The sequence below is a fragment of the Ochotona curzoniae genome, unplaced genomic scaffold (genome assembly GCF_017591425.1).
Source record: "Ochotona curzoniae isolate NIBS_2020 unplaced genomic scaffold, NIBS_Ocur_1.0 contig_1014, whole genome shotgun sequence".
In the NCBI taxonomy this organism is placed as follows: Eukaryota; Metazoa; Chordata; class Mammalia; order Lagomorpha; family Ochotonidae; genus Ochotona; species Ochotona curzoniae.
In genome coordinates, this window is record NW_024464920.1 from 40,933,114 (window position 1) to 40,959,060 (window position 25,947).

The 25,947-nt window shown below is 40.0% G+C and overlaps 1 protein-coding gene across 1 annotated transcript in view; it reads right to left on the reverse strand.

Annotated features, from left to right (window-relative positions):
• Nucleotides 1-5,473: 5,473 nt before the first annotated feature.
• SLC41A2 (solute carrier family 41 member 2) overlaps nt 5,474-25,947 on the reverse strand; it is an 81,094-nt gene continuing 60,620 nt past the window's right edge. The window contains exon 10 of the mRNA XM_040984748.1: nt 5,474-6,369. Within this exon, the coding sequence (XP_040840682.1) occupies nt 6,184-6,369 (186 nt within the window). The 3' untranslated portion in view covers nt 5,474-6,183. The remainder of the gene's footprint in view (nt 6,370-25,947) is intronic.

Below are 25,947 nucleotides of genomic sequence, written 5' to 3' on the forward strand. Positions count from 1 at the left end.
ATTTGGTCAAAGGCCAAGAATATCCTCTTTTCTAAACAATCTGAAAATTTACTGTCTTGAGAGCCATCCATGGTTGGAGGATTCACTTTCCACATATTTTTCTCATCTTACAATCTGTAACTTTGCACATTCTCCTTCTGCTAAAAGGAACTGAATAGAGTCATGTGTCAAGTGCAAGGCCAGGGTTGCTTCTGATCTATTCTGGGTGGGTCATTCCCTGATCTTTCAGAAGGTTGCCTTCCCTGGGACCTGCGGGTCAGCCTGGCATGTGCTCCAGGGATGCCAGCCATTCCATGGCTCCTGCTTACCAGAGCACTTACAGCACTGGCAGAACCAACCCTGGGCCCAGAGATCCTGCCTGTCCCGTGACCGCAGCTGATGGCACAGCAGAGCCCAAAGAAGTCGAGTAGGTTTCCTGTGCTGAGGAGTTACAATGGATAGCTGAGTAATTGTGCCTGTATTTTTCTGTTTCTTGAGTTCTCAGCCAGTTTCATACCCTTCAGCCTTCTGAGTCTCTGTGTCATGTCTTCCTTGAATATGTGAATACAGTGCCTTAAATCCTGTGGCAAGACAAATGTTCCCATTCAACACTACTTCATTTCCTTCTCCTCTTCTTACCAGACAGGAAGACCACATTTCCCAGCTTCCCTTGCACATCAGTTGGACCACAGGAAGAAGTCATTTTTATACTTGGTACCTAAAAAGGCACAATTCTCCACGCCTTTTCTTTCCTTTCTGCAGTCACACAAGAGGCTCTAAGTTCGTGACGGCCACTGTGGGGTGGAGGGAACACCCTGACCCACGTTGGGGTACAGTGAAGCCAGAGATCTGGGAGAATCAGCCCATCCTATCTTAGTGAACACAAGCTTCCCCCCAACCTAGTGTGAGTGCTCCAACTCAGGCACTTCTCTCTCTTCCTATTCCCACTTAATTGTGGATAGCTTTTGCTGCTGCTGCTCTGGTTCCCCAGGCCCCTCTCCCCTTGTGCTGTGTAAGCTTTCTTTTTCCTCTGTAAACTGTTCCTTCATAAGTCTTTTCACTGCAAACTATGAGACAACACAGCAAGACGATATCACATAAACAAGAGACAATTTAATAAGATTTATCTACTTAAAGGCAGAGTGACAGAGGGAGACTTGGAGTGGTAGGGGAAGGTCTTTGATGCACTTATTCACTTCCCAACATCCATAAGAGCTGGGGCTGGACCCGGCTGAGGCCAGGAACCTGGAACGCCATCTGGGTCTCCCATGTGGGAGCTCAGTCCTTTGGCCATCATCAGCTGCTTTCCCAGGTGCCTTCACAGAGAGCTGGATCAAAGGTAAAGGATTCGGACTCAAACTGGCACCCTGGTACAGGCTGTAGTAGCTGCATTTGCTACATCACAATGCACACTCGACAGAAGAGGCTTACAGGGTGCACACATAAAGAAATGATAAGGAACATGCTAATTATCCTAAATCTGTACACACTGTACCCCAATAATACCTATATTTATGTGTTTCTTACGAACTGAAATATCTGACCATTACACAAATAGAATTTTGTGGATATCCCACAGGAGTGTAGAAGAACGCTGATACTCTATACATACATACTAGAATTCAATCGTTAAGTGGATGGTGGATGGAGAGAACCAGCCAGACTGCTTACTGTTGGAGAGATTACAGATAAGCAAGAGCCTAGGGCCCAGCGCGGTGGCGCAGTGGTTAAGGTCCTCGCCTTGCACGCCCAGGATCCCATATGGGCGCCGGTTCTATCCCGGCAGCCCCGCTTCCCATCCAGCTCCCTGCCAGTGGCCCGGGAAAGCAGTCGAGGATGGCCCAAAGCTTTGGGACCCTGCACCCGCGTGGGAGACCCGGAAGAGGCTCCTGGCTTCGGATTGGCATAGCATCGGCCGTTGCGGCTCACTTGGGGAGTGACTCATCGGACGGAAGATCTTCCTCTCTGTCTCTCCTCTCTGTATATCCGCCTTTCCAATAAAAACATAACAATAAAAAAAAAAAAAGCAAGAGCCTAGAACAATCCATGTAGTGATAGAGGAGAGCTGGAGACAGCATGAATTCGTGTCCACCTCAATATATAGATGGTTACATACAAACATATTTAAGGACATGCATTGTTTAACTGCCCCCAGCCATGCATTGATAACAAATATCTGTGCAAATGGAGACTCTGGGGTAGACTGTGTCAGCAGATGGACGTTGGAAGGATTTCTTCATCCTTAAATCAGAAATCGACAGCATCTCACAGCTATTGAAACCGCTTGAGCAGAACCCTTGGAGAACTCTGGGGCGGCATTGGTTGGCAGCAGGAAGGCTAGGCATGGTTTCTCCCCTAATTCCCCTTTTTTCCCCAGGTACAGGAGGAAGCAAAGCAAGATTTGGAAACAATGATCTCACCCTCACTCCCCTAAGTCCTCAACCCTTCCCATTCTTGCCAACTATGTAAAAATCAAAATAGAATAACTTTAGCAGCCACTTATTGGTGCCCCTTAAAAAGGACCCCTGTCCTTATGTGAGAACATTTAAAAATATTTTATAAATTTTCCCCCAAAGATTTATTTAAAATATAGAAACTGAGAAGGAGCGTCAGAAAAAGGAACAGATTGTCCACCAACTGATTTACTCCCCAAATGGCTGCAACAGCCAGGTGTGGGCCAGGCTGAAGCCAGGAGCTAGGAACTCCATCCCAGCATCTCATGGGTAACAAGGACCCAAGCATTTGGCACAGTGCTTGCTGCATTCCCAGCCACAGTAGCAGGGAGCTGGATCAAAAGCAGAGGAGACAGGATTTTATCAAGCACTTGGATGTGGGTCTCCCAAACAACAGTTTCACCTACTGTGTCTGAAGGTATAAACTTAAAACACTGCTAGCACGGTGCTTTTCACGAGGCATGTATAGCTGCTTAGGAACAGACAAGGCATTGATGGCAAGCTGTGCTCAACCAGAGCTGGTGCTGTCTGGCCAGTATGAAGGAGTCAGTTGCAGGCGAATGCACTGATGGACCATGGATCTTAAGTCAGAGAATGAAAGGTAGAGTGAGGGAATGAAGAGACTATTTAATTATCAAAAAGCGGTAAAGCAATGGAGTAGAGGTTCAGGTCCAGCAAAAGTCCAGTTTATTCCACTTCCTAAATAAAACATGAACCACCGGTCAGCCTAATTTGTGCTGGGAGGTTTCCTACAGAAGCCATGTTGGCTGGTTCATCAAGAAGCAAGCAGGACAAGGCCGGGGTCAATTTTTCTCAAAGTTTATTTTTGAGTTTACAATGATTCGAAGGTGACAGGAACCCATCATAAATGGGTATACTATACAACAGACACAGAATAAAGCAAGAAAGTCCAATTATTGAAAGACGATTAAACCTCTATCTCATTTAGTTAAGTCACTGATGGTCTGTGGTGTGGAACTTCTTGATGTCTCCAAGAAGACACATTAGCTTAAGTCTCCATTATCTCAAGTCCTACAAAATTTTATTTCTGAAAGAAAAAAAAGTAGCTGGTGGGCAAGAATGAAAAATGTGCTAAAAAGGTTATTTGTCTATGAATAAAGTGCCTCATAAATTAGCATAGGGAGGAAGTCCATAGAGCCAGAGTTTTTATGGTGCATAAAAATAAATACTGTAAATTACAAACAGGGCTGATAATAAATTATGTTGTGGGCAAATAAAAGAGCTCATCTTATGGTTACATGCATATGGAAAGGCTTTCAAAAAATACTTTTAAAAAATGAATCAACATGCCTTTCATAATTAACTGACCTAATCAGGCATAAATTTCCCCCTTTTCCCTTGCATGTCTTTTAGATTTTTTGTTGCTGTAACCACAAGGTTGAATAGCAAAAGAGAAAGGACAAAACTTGGATATGTCGTAATATGCTTGCTGTTACTTTGGGCAAATGACAAGATACACAGTGATGAATATAATATATTCTGTGAAATAAGGTATTATTTTTTACTCTAAAGTTTTAATTTATAAAAATGGAAACTATTTTACAAAATAAAATAATACTCTTTTGTTTTCCTAGCTCCTAGGAACACAATAATTGACAGTTGGTTATCCTTGCTATGAAGACATGTTCAAGGGAGGTTTCCCTACCTGAAATCTAAAAGACATAGTGGTACTCCTTTAGAAAACTTGTTTCCTCAGTCGGTTTCCCTCAGTGAATTCGGAGGATCACAGGTGGATATTATAAGAAGTCTAGCCTAGAAGACTGGACTCCAAGGATGTCACAACTTGGTGACACTGCAGCTATGCATTTCAGAAATATAACTCCTCTGAGTGTCAGTTTTATGTGCTATGAAACACATACAAGAATACTAGGCTGTTTGAGTGATAAGCGATGCAATGCATTGAACGTGTATGTACTGCACCAATTGTTGCTTAACGCTTTAATGATGTAACTCACTCTGATGCTAAAACAAATCATAACAAATCACTGAAAAAAATGTAGATGATTGTGAGTCATACAGATCAAATGTAAACAATCTACAAGTGCTTTATAGTAAAATCAAAGATCTCACTCGTGGATTTAAAAATATAAAAAATTTTTGCAACTAAATAGTCATCAACTGAAATTTAACCATTCTTTCTTTTATAAGAATGTTTACTATATAACATTATAACTCTCCAAAGGAGAAATTGTATAATTAGCTCAGTTCTCTGCCTTAAAAGCTTAATTATCAGGCAGAATAATGGAATAATTAAAGTTCCCAAAGTAAGCAAATATATATAACTCTAAACCATAGCCCATTTAAAGAGCTTAATACTTTCCCAATATGTTACAACCCACCATTTACATAACACTAATCCACAGCTAGAACCGTAGCAACCAAAGTTAATGTGCATGTTTTATTATTTCCTTGCCAGTTTAAGTTATTAAATATATAAAGGTCTTTTAGAGATTGCACTGCATTTTAAGTAATGAGCTACGTGTGGTGTGGAAATGCTCATTTATTGAATAACTAACGTACTGGATATTTAGCACATTGAGCTAGAGTTCATGAAAAATAACAGAGAAGTAGAGCAGGGTATATGCTAGGGTCCCATGGAGAGATAAGCCTTTGCAAACAGATAGGTGTACATGTGAATAACAAGTGAGGGAACTCACCAATTTCTCTTTGAAAAGGGTAAATAGCAGGATTCCTTAAAAAGGGCATATAAAAAAGGCATATGAATCATTTGCTCATTCTAAATCTTGTAACTTAATTATTTTAAATAGTACATTTTTTTTAAATAAGAAGAAGCTGTTAAGTATAAAGTAGGTAATAGATGTGTTTTGGTTGGTGGTAAAATTTTCATGCCAAATGATAACAGCATACCAAAGACATGTGTTTAAGACCTGCTCTATAATGCTGATGTTCCAACAGTGATGTGTCATCATCTTCACTATCAATCATCCAAGACTTAGATTTGTATCAAAACACATATAATTCCTCAAGTCATCTTGTCTCTACAAACGCTTCTCAGGTTATCTCCTGCTTTTGACTATCAAGGTTGTTTGAAAAATATCCACCTTCTTCAACAAATCAATAATTAAAAAGTGGTTCACTGATTTCTATTTAAGCTATTTCAAGATTGTTTTATGCTTAAGTAAAGGGTAGCCTACCAAGAACTTTGCAGAATTGAAATTAAGTTAGCATTGGCACAGGGTAATGTTAGACACAGGCAAAAGTGAGTTAATCTTGTGCTCGTCAGGATTATTTAGATCAGTTTAGGAACAAATAATGGTGAATTTATTCTCAGGGAGTGCAGAAGTAGGCATAATTAAAAATACCAGAAATCTTGTCTGGTATTTACAGCAACATACATTTGTGAGTCACTCAGAGATAGTTCCTCTAAACTTGCATTGTCAATTCAACAATAAGCAAATCTATTTCTGCTATATATGTGGTTTCAAAATTATTCATTGTCAGCATTCTAAATCTTTCCTGTTTAATTTCAAAGTTGGAGCTTGTTTTTATATCTATGTCAAATGATCATCTATTCTACCAAAAGTACCACAAATACTATTCAGTCTGTTTTTAACACAAATTCCTTAAGGCCATTTAATTGAATCTCAGGGCCAACTGAAGCCCTCCCTGGCAGAAATCAAGGTACTGATTTAAGAGGTTTGAAAAAGAGCCAGAAGTGGTTGTTTTGTGTTTTCCTCCTTCGCAATCTGAGAGCCATTTGTAGGATTTATTAGTCTCCCACATCTCCATCTCGATCTCCAATAAGCCAAAGAAAATGAAAACTTAAGGCCAGCAAGGCTGTCCCAAGCAGATCCCCCAGCGCTGTCAGATACGGGATGGAGAAGCTATCGGGGTCCTTTCCTTTCCTCCAGAAGTGGTGGACCATCCAGTCGGCGATCCACAGCAAGGTGAACACCTAGGAGAGAATATCAGAGATTACTTCTGTGACACGGACACTTGCTTGTCCATCAAACAGGGCCACAAGCAGCACAGATATTTGGCCTAGCAGTTAGGACGCCAGCTGGGATGTCCACATCCCTGCTGGAGTGCCTGGATTTGAGTACTGGCTCTGCTTTCGATTCCAGTTTCCTGCTCATGTCCCCTGCAGGAGGCAGCAGATGAAGGCTCAGACCCGTGTGGGAGCCCTGGACTGAGCCCCGTGCTGCTGCAGTGGGTCCAGTCCAGTCAAGCCACTGTAGGCATCAGGCAAGCCAACAGTGGATGGGAGGAGTCCTCCCCCTTCCTCATATAAGTAAATAAAAACTTCAAAAAATGTTAAAAACGTGCCCATGGGCCCAAATCTTTGATTCCTGGAAGAAATAGTATGTATCTAAATCAAGAGCCATGCTAAAAAAAAATACTAATTAATAGGAACATTTTCATTTTAAAAGAAAAAAATAGCATGTATGTTTGTAGTTCTTAAATTTTTTCTTCAAATTTTCACATACATCTTCTAATCTAGGTTCCCCCAAAATCACAATAATCCTTGTTTTAATAGCATTGCAGTTTCCTAACAAACTGTTAGTACATCATGCTTCATTCACCTTTATGTTCTACATTATAATACAGATATAGCAACAGATAATAAAGAATCAAAATACTTTTAGAATAATACATGTAAAATCTTGCAGGGCTTTGAATTTAAAGAGCAGATTTTTTTAGATGTTTATAGTAAACCTGTAATTATGTAGCAAATTGAAATTACATTGTTGCAAAAATTAACGGAGGGAAAAAGAGGGAAGGTGAGAATATTGGGGAGGGAGGGTGAGAGGGAAGTATGGTCGTTTTCTTAGAATTAGATCTATGAAATATATAAAATCTGCTCTCTTTATATTAATAAAATATTAAATCATAAGAAAGCTTTCTCTAGTTTTTAAATTCCTAAAACAATGAAAGGAACTTGGGATTGTATACATTAATATTCACTAGTTTTGGACAGGGTTACAAGTACAGGATATTGGCTAAGAGTTCTTTTTCTATCACCTATTAGCTGGCTACAGCCAAGTCAACCTTTCCGATCCTATTTCTCCAGATGGACATTAGGGATAGTAATAGCACACACCTCATGAGAATGCTGTGAAGATTACATCACAGACAAAACAACACAGTGCCTGACACGTATTAAACTTGCAGTAAATGTGTGCTGTTAGGAGATCCCAGCTCTCCAAATGCAAGGAATGTCTGGGACTGAACTGGAGCCGAAGCTGAGAGTCAGGAACACAACCCAGGTTTCCCAGGCTGGTGATAGGGACCCGTCTGCCTGAGCTGTTGCCTCCCAGGTCTTACATCCGCAGGAAGCTGGAGTCAGGAGCCAGCGCTGGGAACACAACCCAGGCACTCCAGTGTGGGACAAAGCATCTGAACTAGCTGTCCACTCCATACTACTAGAGTTTAACAGCATCGCTGTGCCTGCCAGTTGTGGCTCCCTGGGTTCCGGCAACTCTTGGTTTCTGCAGGAAGAAATTGCTCCTGGGCCCAGGATCAGAGCCAGTCTTGTTTCACTGCCTGGTCATGCAGCTGAAGGGGGAGAAGCATTTTTCTAGGGCCAAGTCCCTGCCCACTGATGTCTTAACTCTGATACCTTCGCCATGGAGAACAGCTTCTCCAAACCCTGGGAGGTAAACACTCCACAAGAGCAAACCTGAGTTAGCTTTCAGTGTTGGTCAGGGAGAGGTTGTACTTAAGTCCTCCTGTCTCCTGTGTGGTTAAACTTCCCTTAGTGTTTCACTGGCAAAAGTATTTTGGAAATATATCAGAACAATCTTTTGGGTGTAGAAGAAGCTCTGTAATATTAGACTCTTGGACTTGAAAGCTTCCAGTCTCTGGATTTGATTCTCAGCACTGTCATTGGGCAAGTTCCTCCCCACTCTCAATTTAAGTTTCCTCATTTGAAGAAATGAACCACATTAACAATAGAACCCAGAAGCAACACAGATGACTGATTCAGAAAGCAGCAAGAGTCTCTGTTTAGGGGGATCAAGAGGAAGGTTAAAAGGCATACCAGGGCCAGGGTTGTGGTGTAGCGTATGAAGTGCTGCCTGAAGTGTTGGCACCCCATTTGGACACTAGATTATTCCCACAGTAGCCTGAAAAGGCAGCAGAAAATGGCCCAAGCACTTGGATCCCTACTACCCACATGGGAGACTCAGCTGAAGCTCCCTCCTGCTGGCTTTGACTCAGTCCATCTAGGGAGTGAACCACTAGATACTGTTAATTATCTTAAAAGGGTTAGACTTCTAGTTCTAGTTCATATAATATTACAATATTTTACGCGCAGCTAATTCCCACAACCTGGTTCTTTACTGTGAGCTGAAAACACCAGATGCAACGAAGTATCTTAGGAGGTTTATTCCAGTGGGGCAGGAAAAGGAAAAGGGGAAGGGAGGCCAGGAGGAGGAGAAAGGGGAAGAGCAAAGAAGAGAGACAGAGCCGCACCTGGGGGCCTTTTTGTCTGCCAGGTGTCCGCGGTGGGGATTGGGAGGGATTGAGGGCAGGCCCCAGGGGATTGGCAACTGTAGGTGAATGCCTAGGATGATTGGTGAGTGGGCGGGGTTGGGGATGGGGATGGGAGATTGGGGGTGGGATTCTCAGGTGGAATGCCAGGTTACATCTGATTGGTGGATGGCTAGACTGGCACGAACTTCATGAGCTGTGAGTAAGAAGAAATGGCACTGGGTCCAGCGTGGGCTATTCTAATAACTCCTTACAGATACAATACTGATCTCTGTGTGTGCGTGATGTGTATGTGTGTGTGTATGTCCCTCTCAGTAACTTTGAATTTCAAATAAATAAATCTCAGCAAATAAATAAATTAAAAAACAGAACAATCTAGAAAAGAAAGTATCAGCACACATGGGTACTGAGACCATCCAGGCCTGCTGAGGTCTTGGCCACACCTTCAAGTGGGCGGCACCAGCATTGCCCACCCATTTCCTAATTAAGAAACCACCAATGGGGAACATCTCACCTGTAGGTTTCCCGCCCAACAAGGAGCGGTCAAGGAAGGCTTAAAACTCCTAGACCCTTCCTCAAACCTTTGGTGTCTCTCTCTCCCTCCTCTTTCGAGAGGCGCCCCACCTCCTGGCTTCCTTTCCGGAGGTGCTTCCCTTTCCTCTCCTTTCCCTGCTCCCCTGGTCCCTTCGCAAATAAACTTTTCTGTTTGCAACAGATTCCCGGCTTTTTATTTCTATACTCAGCTGAGGAAAGAACCCACTGGGCATTTCTGGTAACAGGTACTTCTAAAGGGCCATGGAAAATGAAATTCTAAAAGTACATTTTTGTGCAAAAAGAGTTCAAAATTTATAAATATGTGGAATTGCCAAAAGTTAATGGGAAAAAAACAATGAAAAATTATGAAGTGATTTCATAAAACTTGTTTCATCTATAATTAACATATTTAAATAATTATGCATGTGTTTCAGTACAACTGTATTTCTTACTAAGTGCTGTAATCAAAAACATTTTCCAACATGGCCATCTTGAATGCTAGCTTCTAAGGATCTAATATGTAAATCCTTGGGAGGGGATAACCGTGTCCTCTCTATTCTGAGCTTCCTGTAAAATTCTTATGATAAACCAGAAACAAATGCTTTTCATTGAAATGGCTCTACCACTGGGTAACTATGTTACTGTCAGCCAGTGAGAAAGTCTCTAAGCCTTGGTTTTCTCAAATTGCTATAGAAATGAAAAAGAGAGAACATATATAAAGAGCTAAACCAACCCCTATTCCTATTTTGTGGTAACTGTGCAATATCAGGGTCATATATCAGTTATCATGTTGTCTCAGAATTTATGACCTTTATTTAAAAGGCTAGTGAGACAGAAGTGTAAACTCTGGTTTCTAACACTAGTCAGCTACGTGACCTGTCACCTCTTCGGACTTTGGTTCCACTTTAGAATGAACAAACTTGTCTTCACAGTTCTCCAGCTCTAAGTAAGAGAGGTAAGAAGTCTGCTGTCACCAACTACACAGGGCTCAGCTTGCCCTGCTTGTCCCTCTCCCTCCCATATTTTTGTCCATTTCATTGTATTTATTTACAAACTATGCACAGGATCAAGTTCCCGCCTTGTACAGTTTCACTTTAGAGTTAGTGTAATGACTTAAAAAGCAAACTTTAATTTACTGTTTCAATTTACAAACTTCAATTTTTGCACATTAGAAAAAGATATCTGTTTTCCTTAGAACTCCATGTACAATATTTGTTAATAATAAACATCATATACTTCTGAAGATACCATGTTTTAATTTAAAACTAGATGATTACTGAAGGAATGCATTCTTTTCACTGGAAAAGCACATCAAACATCAAGCCAGAGATAGACTGTTCTTTTTACTTGGTGTTTGCTTTTTATGAAATATGCGCAATTTCTCTAGGTAAATATGCCTTCTGAAAACCTAACTCTGTAGCCCCTGCTAATTATGCATGTTCTAAATGTACTTCTTAGAATTTAAATAAATATGTAAAGTACTAGAATCTATATTTGCTTTGGATGACATTGATTGTCAAGCCCAGCTGCTTCTTGGAGCTGGAGTTAACATTCCCCAGCATCAGCACCCGTGATACCTGGACCGGCAACAACACTCTTGTGTGTTGAGTGAAGAAAGGTGATTTGTTTAGGAGAGGAATGCTTAGAAACAGGATACAAGTAAACCCCAGATTAGTAAATTAGTACAGTGCTTCATAACCCCTAACTTCATAAAGGCTGAATTCATAACCCATACAAAAATACGCTTCCCCAGTCCACCAATCCAGGCTCCAGGCTGGAACACACACTTGTTAAAATCTAATATTCAAATGTCTGCTAAGACTGATTTAACATTATCAGCCAACAGTAACAAAGTCTACCTGTGCATCCTTTCTTTGGCCCAAACTATTTTTGTAAAGTAGGGGGAGAAAAAAATGAGTGGTGCTTCTGAGAAAAAAAAACTACCATCTGATTCCTTTCTGCCTTCTCCAGCAGTGTGGGGAGCACTGTTATTCCTGTTCTCAGAGGAGCAATTAGGATGCAGAAATACGAAGTCATTTGCCCAGCTGCATAACTGGTGAGTAGCAGAGTCCAAAGGAGGTGGGTTTAACTCCAAACCCCATGTTATCTTCCCTCGTGGCAGGTCATTTCTGTCAGGCAGAGAAAAAGGGCAGCCAGAGAACAGTGTTTCTACCTGCAGGTACTAAAAGCTAACCAGCAGTACATGGAGGGGAAATAAAACTATAATTTCTAATTTTGGCAGCATTACCAAGGACTCACCTGTAGTAATAACCTAAAATGTCCAGCAAAATATGAAATCTATCTTTTTAAATGCATCACTGAGATAGCAGAAAAGTAAAAATCCTGAGGTCAAACTGGCATGCATGGGGTAGGCAAAGAGCAAGGCAGGCTTCAGTGCCAGAAGCATCTAGAAGTCTCCGAGGAGCTCCAGTGGGAGGACTCCCTGGGAGCCAGCCCCACTGAGCCTCAGTCTCTTCTCCCTGTCCAAGGCACTGAGGCATCCCCTGCCGGTGCTGACAGCAACACAGGGCATATACGGTAGATAGGACACAAACGCATGTGGCCTGACGTAGGGAGTCTACCAGAAAAGGCTTTCCTGGTTTTTTTGTGTGTTTTGTTTTGTTTTGTTTTTCAGATAACCTAAAGAGGATTACTCTTCAAAAAGAAAGAAACCTGCTCCTCAAAGGAATAGGAAGGAGACACACCTGGCTGTGGTTCTGCATGGTTCGAGAAGCTGCTACATGAATCTCAGGCCAGTGTCAAACTAGCTCTGCAGTCTGGACAACCTCCAATGAGCATTTATTATAAATTGTTCTCAGGTTGGTAGTAACCCAAGGTGCATGAAAAGAGCAAATAAAAAACCTCTGGAACACAGCTGGATGGTGGTCGGGGGTAGGGTGTGTTAGGGCCACAGGGATGCTGGAGCCAAGAAACCTTCTGCTAAACAAAAGGACCAAGTTCAGAAGATCTGCAGTAGAACCTGGTCAGTAACAGTGCATTGTAGATTTGATCATTGCTAAGAGAATAGATTTTAAATTCTCTTGCAACACAGATCTAGGCACACACACAGATAAATATTATGAAGTAACAGATATATATTAATTATCTTGATTCAGCCATTTTATAATGTATACATATATTAAACATGTTGTATGTGAAATGACTATCACTTTAAAATAAATTAATTCTAAGAATTAAGAGCATTAATGTTCTTAACAAATATGAGCTCAAAATCAATAAAACATAGGAAATAAGACACTAATAGGAAAAATCACAATAGAAGAGTTAGAAGGATTTCAGAGAGAAAAAATCTGACATAGAATGTCCTTTATAAAATCAGTCTGTGTCATATTTTTTAAAACTTTTTAAATAAAAATTTTTTAAATTTCTAGAAATAAAACTTTAATTGTTGAAATTAAGTAGTAAATAATAGAGATTAATAACATTCATTACAGCTGAAAACGGAAGTAAGGAAAAGATAAACATTGAGGAATAAAAAGTGTCACAAAATTATAAAGAATTGGGAAATATGGACCCAGCACAATAGCTTAGTGATTTAAATCCTAGCCTTGAAAGTACCAGGATCTCATATGGGCAATGGTTCATGTCCCAGCTGCTCCACTTCCCATCCAGCTCCCTGCTTATGGCCAGGAAAAGCAGTCGAGAACAGCAGCAAGGGATGGCCTAAAGCCTTGGAACCCTGCACCTGCACAGGAGACCTGGAAGAAGCTCCTGGCTGCTGGCTTCAGATTGGTTCAGCTCTGGCTGTTATGGCCACTTAGGGAATTAACCAGCAGATGGAATATCTTCCTTCTTCTATTGCCTTCTCTCTGTATATCTGCCCTTCCAATGATAATAACAAATAAATCTTAACAATTTTTTTAAAACATTGGGAAATATGAGGAAAAGATGCCAGTAACATGAGGATAGCACAAGTAACAATCACATACAGCTATGTCAGAATAGAGCTATGCACTGTAAACCCACTGCCTGGGGTGCCTGCATCCCATAAGGATGCTGGTTCAAGTCCCGGCTGCCCTACTTCCAATCCAGCTTCCTGCTAATGCAACTGGGAAAGCAGGAAGACGGAGGAAAAGCAGGAAGACGGAGTGTTACATTTTTTAATGCAGATGGAGGAGCATGTATAATAATGTATAATTTATCATTATTCCATATAATCTTTAAAAATCTTTAAAACTAGAAATCTTTTAAAATTATCTTTAACTGGGCATTCCCTAACTTTGTCATTTCATTCTGAAGGAATAATGAAAAGAACCAGTGATACCTAATTACGTGATATTAGAACATGACAACCTAAAAATCAAGGACTAGTCTAATTAAATAAATTGTCTCTTAGCTTCAGAAGAAACAAGAAGGTTTGTTTTATGGCGCAATGGCTTAAGCAACAACCTGCAACATTCTGTATGTGTGTCCATCTGAGTCCTGGCTGCTCCATTTCAAATCCAGCTCCTTGTGAATGCATCTGGGAAAGCAGCCAAAGAATGCCGAAGTTGTTGGGTCCCTGCACCCACGTGGGAGACTTGGAAGAAATTCCCAACTCCTGGCTTTGGCTGATCCAGCCTTGACTGTCGTAGCCATTTGAAATCTAAATCAGTAGACCAGAGAAGATGCCTCTCTCTCTTTATATATATTCATATACATCTGCCTTTCAAATAACAATCTTAAAAAGAAAAATGATGAAAATCATGCACAAATAACTACAAGAAATTAATGTGTGTCAATTTTCTGCTACATGCTAAGGAGAATTATTGAAACATTGCTTCTATTGGAGAATACTAGACACAGACGCAGCGAGCAAAGGCCGGGCTCAGTGAACGACTCAGCTGCTCTTCATCATGCTCTGCCCACAGCCCAAAGATGGCCCTGACACTAATACCAAACCCATGCAAACTGTCCAGCAAAATAGTCACTGGGAAGAAGAATCTTCATTCATTTATAAATATTTACTAAGTGGCTTTCCAATGAATTGCTAATTTCAGAAATAATCTTCTAAAAAAAAATCTTAGGTTTTAGTGGCATTTAGCCTCCAAATATTTGTGGGTATTGGGTCTTTGAGTGTGGGGATTATAAGAAATTTTGACAATGATGTGTCCAGTGGGTTGTCTTAATAAGAAACACAAATTGAGACAGGTGCAATGGTGCATCGGGCTAATTCTTTGCCTGTGGCACTGGCATCCCAGATGGGCACTAGTTCGTGTCCCAGCTGTGTCACTTCCCATCCAGCTCCCTGCTTATGGCCTAGGAAAGCACCAGAAGCTGTCCAAAGTCCTTGGGACTCTGCAACCACATGAGAGACCTGAAAGAAATTCCTGGCTCCTGTTTTCAGGTCAGCTCAGCTCTGGCTAATGAGGCCATTTAGGGAGAGAACCAGTGGATGGAAGATCCTATCTCTACTCTCTATAGAATCTGCCTTCTAAATAAAAACAAATTATTCCTTAAAACAAATAAATAAGAAGAAAAACCAATCAGTTTTTTAAAAGGCCTCATAAAACAATGACAAGAAACCACTTCCTTGACGCTCACCGTGAAGAGCTGTTTCTTCAATTACATAGGTAACACGTGGTCTCAGGATAGTGTTAGAAATTTCAAAATCCCTAGGGATTGGTTAATAGTTTTAGAAAATGGAACTACATGAAAAACATCTTAATTGCAGGTAAAATAAAAAACAATCAGTAGTACAGCTCTGAGAGTCTTCAACATATGAAAGAAAAACTAGAGACAGCATTGTGGCACAGTAGGTAAAATCACTGCTTGTGACACTGCATTCCACATGGAAGCTAGTTTGTGTTCTGGCTGCTCCATTTCCCATCCAGCTCCCTGCCAATGGTCTGGGAAAAGCAGTGGAAGATGTCCCAAGTATATGGGTCCCTGTCACCTATAAGAGAGACCTGCATGAAGCTCCAGGATGCTGGCTTCAGTCTAACGTAGCATTGGCTCTTCTGGCTATCTGGGAAGTAGGCCGATGGATCAAAGTTCTCTGCATGTCCAGTCCCTCTCTGTCTGTAACTCTGACTTTCAAAATAAATTTGTAAGAAATATTTTTTTTACAAAGAAACAACAACCAAGACCCTGAAAAGAATGCATTTTAGTGGGAAGGGATAAAGGGAAAAGGCAAAGAAATAATTAAAGAATATGAAAGAAAAAACAGATCCTCTCCCAGTGGAAGAAGGACCTAAAGTCACTGGTTAGCAATAGAATGCCAAGAGAAGCAGAAAACAGGGCCTGATGTACAAAGGCAAGGAAAATGTTTAATTAATCTAATTAACGTCTTGGGAAACAACTATGAGCAGTGACAAGTGTGAAAGCCAAGATATAATCAACTTGGATTTCCAGAGGATTTACACACACATCACATAAGGGTCTGGAGACATAATTACTGCTGCTAAAATGCCAGCACGCTACTCACCATGTTGAGAGTAGCCAAAAAGCAGGGAGTGGGAGGGGAGGGAGTTCTGATTTCTCGGGAACTGCAGTGACAAAAACGCCTACATTCAATTTGGCTATTCAGTCTATCTACATCTGTGAACACAGAAACACTCAGCAGTGGACCCAGATACACATGAAAAAGAGCATTTTTGCTTTAGAAAGAATGATAGATGCTTTCTTGTTGAAACTAAAAATCCAGAACATGTTATAGTCAAAAGAAAACAACAGTTGCCATAAGACATATAAATCAATGGAACAGAATAGAGTCTAGGAATAGATCCACACACGGATATAGTAGATTGATTTCTGCCAAGGACGCCAAGGTAATTGGACAGGAAAAAAGATCATCTTTCTAGTAAATGGTGCTGGAACAACTGGATATCTGGACTGTGAAATACAAACCTCAATCTTAACCTCATATCACACATAAAAATTAACTCAAAATGGTCATACACACAAATACGAGACAAGAGTAGAAAACTTGTAAAAAATTTAAAAGAGGAACTTCTCATGGTCAAGAGATAGGCTAAGATTACTTAGGATGCAAAAAGCACTCCCTGGGTCTTTAAAACACTGATGAAGTGAACCTCATTGAAGCTTTTAAAGCTGCTGCCTGCAGCCCCCGCATCCCAGATGAGCACAGGTTACAGTTCTGACAGCTTTACTTCCAATCCGGCAGCTTGCTACTGTGCGTGGGAAGGCAGTGGAAGATGAGCAAGCCTGTGGGTCCTCTGCCATCCATGTGGAGCTCTGGATGGAGTTTCAGACCACTGGCATCTGCCTGGCCCATTCCTGAGCCACTGCAGCCAGCAAACGGATTTCTCTTTCTCTGACTCTCCCTTTCTCTCTCTTTCTTCCCGTCATTCTGCTTTTCAAATAAATAGATAAATTTTTAAACTAAAATCTTTGTTCTCAAAATACATAGTAAAGAGATAAAAAGGCAAACCATGGGACTGGGAGAAAATAGTTCCAATATATGCATTTGACAAAGATCCTAAATAGGAAACAAAGAAATCTTACAACTCATTCATGTCAACCCATTTTTAAAATTACAGCCCTAAGTAGACCAAAAAAAAAAAAAAAACAAACATGAATGACCAATAAAACCAAGAAAAGATACTTATTTACCATTAGTCATCAGGAAAATGCAAATTTTGATCTCCATGCCATCACCAGTACAAATACTGGAATGGCTTCCATTTGTAAAAACAGTGACAACAGAAGTGATGTCAGCACGTAGGACAATTCGAACTCTCAGAGAAATGATCAAATAGATGAGCACAAAGACTTATGTCATGCCTAGCAGCCCCAAACTGGAAATAAACCAAATTTTCATTAGCAGGTATACGGGTAAATCAACTATAATTTATGCCTATAATGAATACTAACTCAACAATAAAAAAGAAACAAATTAGTAATGTTACAGTTTCAAATATATTATGTTGCATAAAAGAGGGAGTCAACAAAGAGTAAAATATTTAAAGTTATTTGTATGAAATTCTAGAATAGAGAAATACAATTTACAGTGACAAAGAACAGACCAGTGGCTGCCTGGAGCCAGGGATGGAAGCAAACAGACTGCAAGGGAGCATGAGAAAAGCTTTTGGAAATGAAGATGGTGCCCCGTATGTTGATGATGGAGGTAGCTGTATGGGTATACATGCATGCCAAAACTCATCGAGTTCTACTCTACGTGGGTATACTCCACTGTATATACATTACACCTTAACATTGAGTTTTAAGATTATTTTGGTTGGAGATTTTGTCTTTGTCTATTGGGCAGCAGTGTGCAACCTTCCCAGTAACAGCCCACACTGGGGAGTCACCAAATGAGTTCTTGAAGGAAAAAACTGACTGTACGTCACAATCTAAGAAAGATTCTGCTTTCTTTTTGCTCTTTTTTTTTTTACATAAACACATGAGAAGAATATTATTTTTGAGAGATGTGAGCATTATATGAAACACAGTTTCTTATTAATGAAGGCCATAGATAAAGCTTTCACATTCACCATTTGCATACAGCCTATGGCTACTTTTACAATGCAATGGCAAAGCTGAGTACCTGCGACATGTATCATAAGGGCTGCAGAGCCTGGAATGTTTACTGTCCGCCTTGTTACAGAACATGTATGCAGACCTCTATCCTAGGGAAGGACCTTCCTCATAGCACCTTCTGTTAACAAATAATAGCACCAATTGGGCTAAGTTTTCAAACCCTCACCTTTCATTGTGTCATGAGGGGATGGAACATAAACTTTGCGGCGATACAAATCAAAATTCACCTTATTTACCACTTAACTGTATATATGACTTTGGGCAAGATTTTTATGTTTTCATATTCTCAGTTTTGTCACTCTCTATTAGGGAAGATTATATGCCTTTCAGAGGACTGCTGAGAGGATTAGTAACAATAAGTAAATACAAATGGTCTAATTATTACATCAACATAAACATTAGTTATATTCTATAAGCTAAGTTTTTAAGACCAGTGGCTTATGAAATAGGGAGAAAAATAAATGAGCCTGATTTACCACAATCTATTTTCTGTTATTCACTTTATCTCAAGTTACTATGTTAGAAAAAATGATTTATCAAACTCCATTTATTTTTCCCCCTAATTTTTATGCCCATATCCGCACTTAATTTCTTTTTACATCTGACTTCTTTTGTTTGGCATTACATCTGTGAAAATCAAAATATCACTCTGAAAATGTTGGGAACAGTTGCAGATCACTCTATAACCCTCTGTGTGTGATTTCATTATGAAAACTTTACTTTCAAAAATAGCTTTAAGTTTAGTATTCTATTTAAGTGGCTAAGATCATAAAACACCTATATTGTTATAGCATGTAAGTCATCATTTACAGACTACTTTATTTGTACTTACTGAGCATGGAATTCTACTTTTTAAAAAATGTAGTTTCAGGGTGGGTGGCTGATGTGATGATTTAGATTCCAGTTGAGCCCCCTGCTTCCCTTACTGGGGTGCCTCATTTGGAATGTTGATTCCATTCTCAAGTCTGGCTTCCTGCTAGTGCACACCCTGGAAGGCAGCAGGTAGACTTGTGCAGTTGGAGCTCTGTTTTCTTGCAGGGCAGACCTGGATTTTAGCTTCTAGCTCTCAGCTTTGGCATGGTCCAGGCGCAGTCAGTGCAGACATCTGGCTGGTGAAGCAGCAAATGGAAGATTCTTCTATCTCTGAATCTCATTCTGCCTCTCAAATAAATATTTTCAAATTGCTCCCCACTCTCCAATTGATCTGTTATTTACACCAAGTGTTTGCCCTGTTAATCAAAGAACACTCAGAATATCTTGAATCTAATTTAACAAATACTTATTTATATCTAGCATAGAAAAAGCTCCAGTGATAAGATTGCTGGCACATTCACAGAGGAATAAGACACAGTCAATGCTTTCAGTGAAATCAAAAGTCAAATGAAAAAACATAGCTAATAATAAAATACCAAAAAACAATCCAAGAGTAAAATAAGACTAAAGATTTACTTTAAAAATATCTACTATGTCAGGCCAAAGTAATGATTGAAATTTAATCCCTAGATGAATTTGAGCTGATCCCATCCTCTAACAACCTCTGGAAAAATGGGAGTGATCCTTAGAAGAACTAGAAAGTAACATTCATTATAGAACCTAAGCCAGGAAGTCTACAGAGAACTTCTGGAAGCAGGTGATCCACGACATTTATTAACTCAAGATTCTCCAAGTGATGACTGCTTAAAGTAGACGGCTTCACCCAAAGCCATCAGAACATTCTGTCTTTATTGGATATATCTTTTGGATATATCTTTTGTTCAACACCTAGTTCTTTCTTATTATATGGGATTTGGGGTTTTTCAAAGCAAGGCTAATTGTTCTACATAGTCAGTTGAAGGATGTATCTCCCTAGGACCCTTGGCGGACCATATAGCATTAACATTCCTTTCTGGGGAAGTAATAACTGATAGAAGAGATTTCTAAAGACACCACCCCACCAACAGGAGTTGGATACATATAGGTTGTCAACAAAAATCTGTCCTCCACTTTGCCAGATGTAGCAAACAACACAGCCTAGGCTCTGGAGGAACAGTTTAATTTCTTTAATCTAAATAGTTACAGATAACAATTAACAGTTAACAGAATGGCTTTGGATTTTCTTTTGGGCAACCTAAACCACTCTCCTAAGCTAGGGGAAAAGGTAGCTTGGCTACTGAAGAATAACTGAGATGTGTTTTTTGGTTAGAGCCAAAACATCTGAAGTCTTGTTAAAGAGGTGCATTCTAGACTCTTGTTAAAATATTTCTAATTACTCTCGGTTGTCTCACCATTACTTAGTGTTTACTTTCCAGGCTCTCAAATACTTTTGCACAGACACTGTGCTAGAAGTTGTTTCAACAAATGAGAGCGAGCGAGAGAGAGGAATTATGTTGATTTTCACTTAAATTGAAAAACAGGTCTTCGCGAAGGAAAACTCAACCACAAGGACAATCAGCATCAGAGGTGAAAGTCTGACAATTCCTAATCATTTCTCTTGCAGCTTTGGTTGAGTAAAGAACAGAGGTGAACTGAGAATAAAATAAATCCTCCCACTCCTAACAAAAATCAAGATGTACTTTGCCAGAATCACAAGTAGCCACGAGACTCATTTTAAATTCATTCAATCAATAAACATCCTCTCCTCCATACACAAACTGAAAGCTGCCATTTACTGGTTCATTCCCTGAGTGCTCACATCAGCTGGGGCTGGCCAAGGGTGGAGCGGGGAGCTAGGAATTCAATGCAGGTTTCCCACATGAGGGGCAAAGAGCCAGCCACTTGAGCATTATCCAATGTCTTTTAGTGTCTGCATCAGCAGAAGCTAGAACTGGAAACCACAACCAAGACTTGAGCCCAGGCACTCTGAGATACAGGCATCTTGGCTGGCATCTTACAACTGCCTACCTATCTCTGTGTTTCAGATACTAAGTGACGGCCTTTTCAGTATGCTTTCCTCCTGCCCTTCCTCTTGTCCTCCCTTCTCTCTTGCCTTCCTTTGAGACGAAGAGAGAAAGAAAGCTCTTATCACTGGCTCACCTTCCAAACACCTGCACCTCAGCTGGAGAAACTTTGGCTGGGCTGAGCTGGGAATTTAATCCAAGTCTCCCAAGTGTGGGACGGAAACCCAAGTACTTGAGCCATCATGGTTGAGAAAACTGGAATCAGGAGTTATAGCTGGGTAGTGAAAAAAAACACTCTCATGCTGGTGCTTAACGGATGTTTTAACCACTAGTCTAATAGCAATGTCTAAGTTGCTCTTTTAATAGATGCGTAAACCTTTAAGAACTTTCTGCTTTAACATAAATTCCTACTTGATAGAAAAAAAAATAGATGATATCTACTAGGTAAACCAACATGGACACCTAGCTTTAAAATTTAAGAAGTAATATGGCGCTAAATACTTCTTTCTAAAAATCACAGAATCATTTGAATAAACATTTTGGAGTGAATGCTCTGAGATCACTTATCAACCAAGACTTTATTCTGGCAATTTCCTGAATTTTTATGCTTTTCAATTAAGCTATGTTGTAATTTTTTTTTTAAGATGATGACAAAGTTTCTCCAGCTGAGGTCGACAGTCGCAGCAGGATCTAGAGCACCGAACAGTGGACAAGAGGTGAGAAGGAGCTCAGCTCCCCTGCTTCTCCTTGACTTCATGAGGCTTCACAAGACTGCAGTCAGTTCCCTCTCCCAGTGCCTTCTCACACAGGGACCAGCACTGTGCCTCCAAGGCAGCAATCACATCACCTTGTGTGTGATCGTGGCATTGAGCCCATGCATAGCACAGAAACAAATAAGGGTTTAGGAAAGCATCTTGATGTTAGGACCCAGCAAACCAAGCAATGGTAGCATAATCACACCACTGTATCACAAACATTACAGGGCTTCTCAAAAAGGAATCTCAAAAATTCATCTGCTCCAACTGTCTACCTTAAGATAACTACATTAATCAACTCTCGAAGTTAGATATTTTTACAGCAGAGGGGAAAAAAACGCCCTCCTGGAACAGTACATCCTCCTCTCATATCTCCTTTATCATTTTCTTCCTACTTCTCTGTCAACCCAGGCTGACAGACAGACAGACAATTACAAGACAGAGGCAGAACTGTCACATAGAAAGAATGAAGTGATCCTCACTTTCCAGCTGGTAGATTAAAATTCAGAGAAAAAAAGAAGAGAATGTGGATGAGATCAAGCAACCTATGAAAACACCTTGATTGCTGAGTTCCTTTCCTTCATAACTCATCTGGGAATAGGATCTGAGTTAGAATAATAATGAAAATAAAACCCATAACCACACCATTTGATAAGGGCCTACTTTATGCCAATAGTTTATTGGGAATGGAAAAACAAGTTGAAAAATCACCATTCTTTAGGACAAATAAAATTCTGTTTGCTTTTCAAGTTCCTTCATATTTGGGCTGTAGCCTGTAATTTTTTAACCTACCACCATTTTCATGAACCCAATGTTCCAGAAAATTTCTGGTGATATTCCATAAATACGCTGTCTTCTTATTTATCTAACACTATTCTCTTGTGCTAAAATGGTATCTTATGTGAATTCCACAAAGCAACATTTTATCCACCATAAAACTTCCTTCTCATATAGAACAAAATAATAAACTTCCATAGCACTGTCTCTTTCAGAATACTCCTGACTTATTTTTTCTATTGACTGGAACCTAGTTGACCAATAGGCATACAATCTATAGAATGAACACTCCAATAAGGCAAAAAGTATAACCAGAAATGCAAAGAATAATGACTGGGAGTGGGCCAGGCTGAAGCCAGGAGCCAGGAACTTCATGTGGGTCTCCGACATGGACACAGGAGCCCCTTGCATCCAAACAATCTTCCACTGCTTTCCTAGGTAAATTAACAGGGAGCAGGATCAGAACTGGAGCCTCCAGGGCTCAAACAGGCACCCATACAGGATGCCAGCATTGTAGGCAGTGGCCACAATGCCTGTGCCAAAACTTACTATGAAACACAGTGGCTAGGAGAATAGATTCTAGAATCAAACTCTTTTCTGCTGTGTAGCATTATACAAGTTACTTAACTTCCATGTCATTGTCTTTTCTCAGGAAATGATAACAAAATTGATCTCAGTGGGTTGTTTCAAGAACTCAGTGAGTTCACGTATGTAGCATGCCTGAAGCCTGAACAGTACATGGCTCATAGTAAATACTACATAAAGTGACTGCTATTATCCCTGTGGAACAGTGGTCTTCCTGGTTTTTACTTGAGGAACTTTATGATTAGTGGTGCATTAGGCCTGTGAATATAAAATAAACTGAAAGTAAGTTACTGCAAAAATTAAACGGAAAAGAAAAGGAGAGGGGACAGCGGGAAGGAAGAAGGAAAGCATGGTTATCTTTTTAGAATGGGACCTATAAAATAGAAGGAATTTTTCTTATTATATTAAAAAATCTAAAAAGAAAATCCATATTTACTAAAAAGGAAGAAAGAGAGAGAGAAAGGGAGAGTCTATCTGCCTGTTTATGTCCCACCCCCCTGCAATGGCCAGGGCTGGACCAGGTCAAAGTTGGGAGCCAGGAACACAACCTGGGTCTCCTGTGAGAATGGCAATGACACACAAATTTGAACCCTCGCCTGCTGCTTTCCAGAGAGGGCACAAGCAAGAAGCTGAAATCTGAAGTGGCTCTCCATATGCGTTATGGGTTTCCAAACTGGTCTGCTCAATGCTGTACCTAATGCCCACTCCTGCTAATATTATTTCTGCAACTTATACAGACTTGAAAAGTGATTCAAGTCACTAAGCCTAGATAAGGGTACTGGTAAAGAAATGATACTTCAGAAGGAATAGCTTAGGTGATAATGCATAAGAACTGTTGAAAAGATAAATTTTTCTTTGTCCCACGGGAAAGCACAGATCACAGTCAAGGGCAAAGACGGACTATAACCAAACCAACGCAATCCACCTCTCATGAGATTTGGTGCTGTTAAAAATCTTAGTGGGATTCTTACTAATCTAATTTTGCATTAAACAATCAGTGCCTAAAATAATTAGGATTTCATTTAGAAACAGTTTTAATACACTGTTGGTCAATTATATTAACAAGCATTTTGTTGGACTTCAATAGGCACCAAAAGCTAGAAAATTCTTTATTTTTTCTTTTCTCACTGAGATGCTTCACAGAATAAAAAGAAAAAATTTAATAGTAAAACAAAAAGGAGTTTTGTTTTTAATCAAATGAGCAAAATAATGGATTTCAGAAACAGTGACACTTCAATGGTAATAGATTTATTCATGTTTGAGTTCACCCAAAATTAGTTTTACTCATTTATTTTTCCTCTTTCAGTTTGTCTTTGGGCAATCTTGTTTCATTTCTTTAAGAGGCAGAGAGACAGAGACCTTCCATGCACTAGTTCACTGCCCACACACCCACAATGACAGAACTGGGCCGACCTGTGAGATGGGAACTGGGTGTAGGTCTCTCATGTGATTGGCAAGGACCTAACTGCTTAAGATGGCCCTTGTGCCCCCAGGTTTGGTATCAGGAGGCCCCTGGGATGAGACCCCGCGTGACACTCAACCCAGGTACTCGAAGACCAAGGTATCTGCACCAATTAAGCCAAACACTTGGCCCATAAAGGCAATCTTTTTATCACTGTTGAGGTTTTTGTCATCCAAATCTATACTTCTGTATTTCCAAAAAACATATATGTATATTTAGGATTTACAATACAAAGAGGAAATGGTAGTGGCATCAAACTAAGCAGAGAAATGAATCAAGATGTACTGCTATTTTTTTCTTTGCTCAAACAATGGCTTTAAAGTGTTTTGGGGCCTGGCGCAATAGCCTAGTGGCTCAATGCTTGCCCTGCATCCACTGGGATCCCTTTTGGGCACCAGTTTGTACCCTGGCACACTACTCCTGAATTTGACAGGTTCAAAGTAATATGTTCTTAGGAACAGGGCAAGAAAATGAGTAATGGTATAGCCTATGACATCCTCTGACTGGCTTCAGTGGCCTAAATATCACATAGCAAAGTGAAATTCAACAGGTTCCTTCTAACAGAAAGACACTTAATATCCCAAGCATATAATCATAGACATATAATTGGATTAACTTTTTAGAGTTTCAAAAATGACATTATATGCCAAAAGCAAAATAAGAAACAACTTAACCATTTCATGCCTCACTTGAAGTCCAAGCAGGTGTAGGACTAAAACTAGAGCCATAATATGTTCAAAAAATAATTCTGTGGAAGCATTTGAAAAAATTTTATTTATTTGAAGGGCAGAGTATAGAGAGAGAGAGAAAGGGACAGATAGAGAGCTATCTTACATTTGTTGGTTCATGCCCCAAATGACAATGACCATGGCTGGGCCAAAACCAAAGCCAGGAGCCTGGAATTCCTTCTGGGTCTCCACGTGGTGGCAAGAGTCCAAGTACTAACACCCTCCCCTTCCACCTTTCCCGACACCTTAGCAAGGAGATGAACTGGAAGTAGAGCAGTGGGTACTTGAGCTGGCACCCATGTAAAATGTTGAAGGCAGCAGCTAAACTTGATAAGCCACAATGCCAGCCCCAAAATCTGGAATTTAAAACTTTAGTTCTTAAAATTCATTATTATGGAAAAATTCTACAGTACATACCAAAAAAGTACAATATATAGAAAAAACCCTAAAGTTTAGAGTATTAATTCCACAAATTTTACTCTCATGTGGCTTCACCTACTATAATCTCAATTTTACCCTGACCCTTCCCTTTTTCTAGGTATCAAATTATGCCATTTCTAAAGCAAAACCTTATCCTTTTAATCAATCATTGTTAGATTTTGAGGTTTTATCTCATTGTCTTTTAAATATCTATGCTGATGAAAGAGAAAATTGGTGGTTATTGAAGGCAAAGAAAATCTGCATTTTTAATGAGAAATTCCATATTTCTCATATCTAGACAATGGGCACCGCTGACAGAGGAGATGGATCTGACATGACAGTAGTCACTTAGTTCAACAAACATTCATTGGCCACTAAAGCTGGAGCTAGGTGCTGGATATA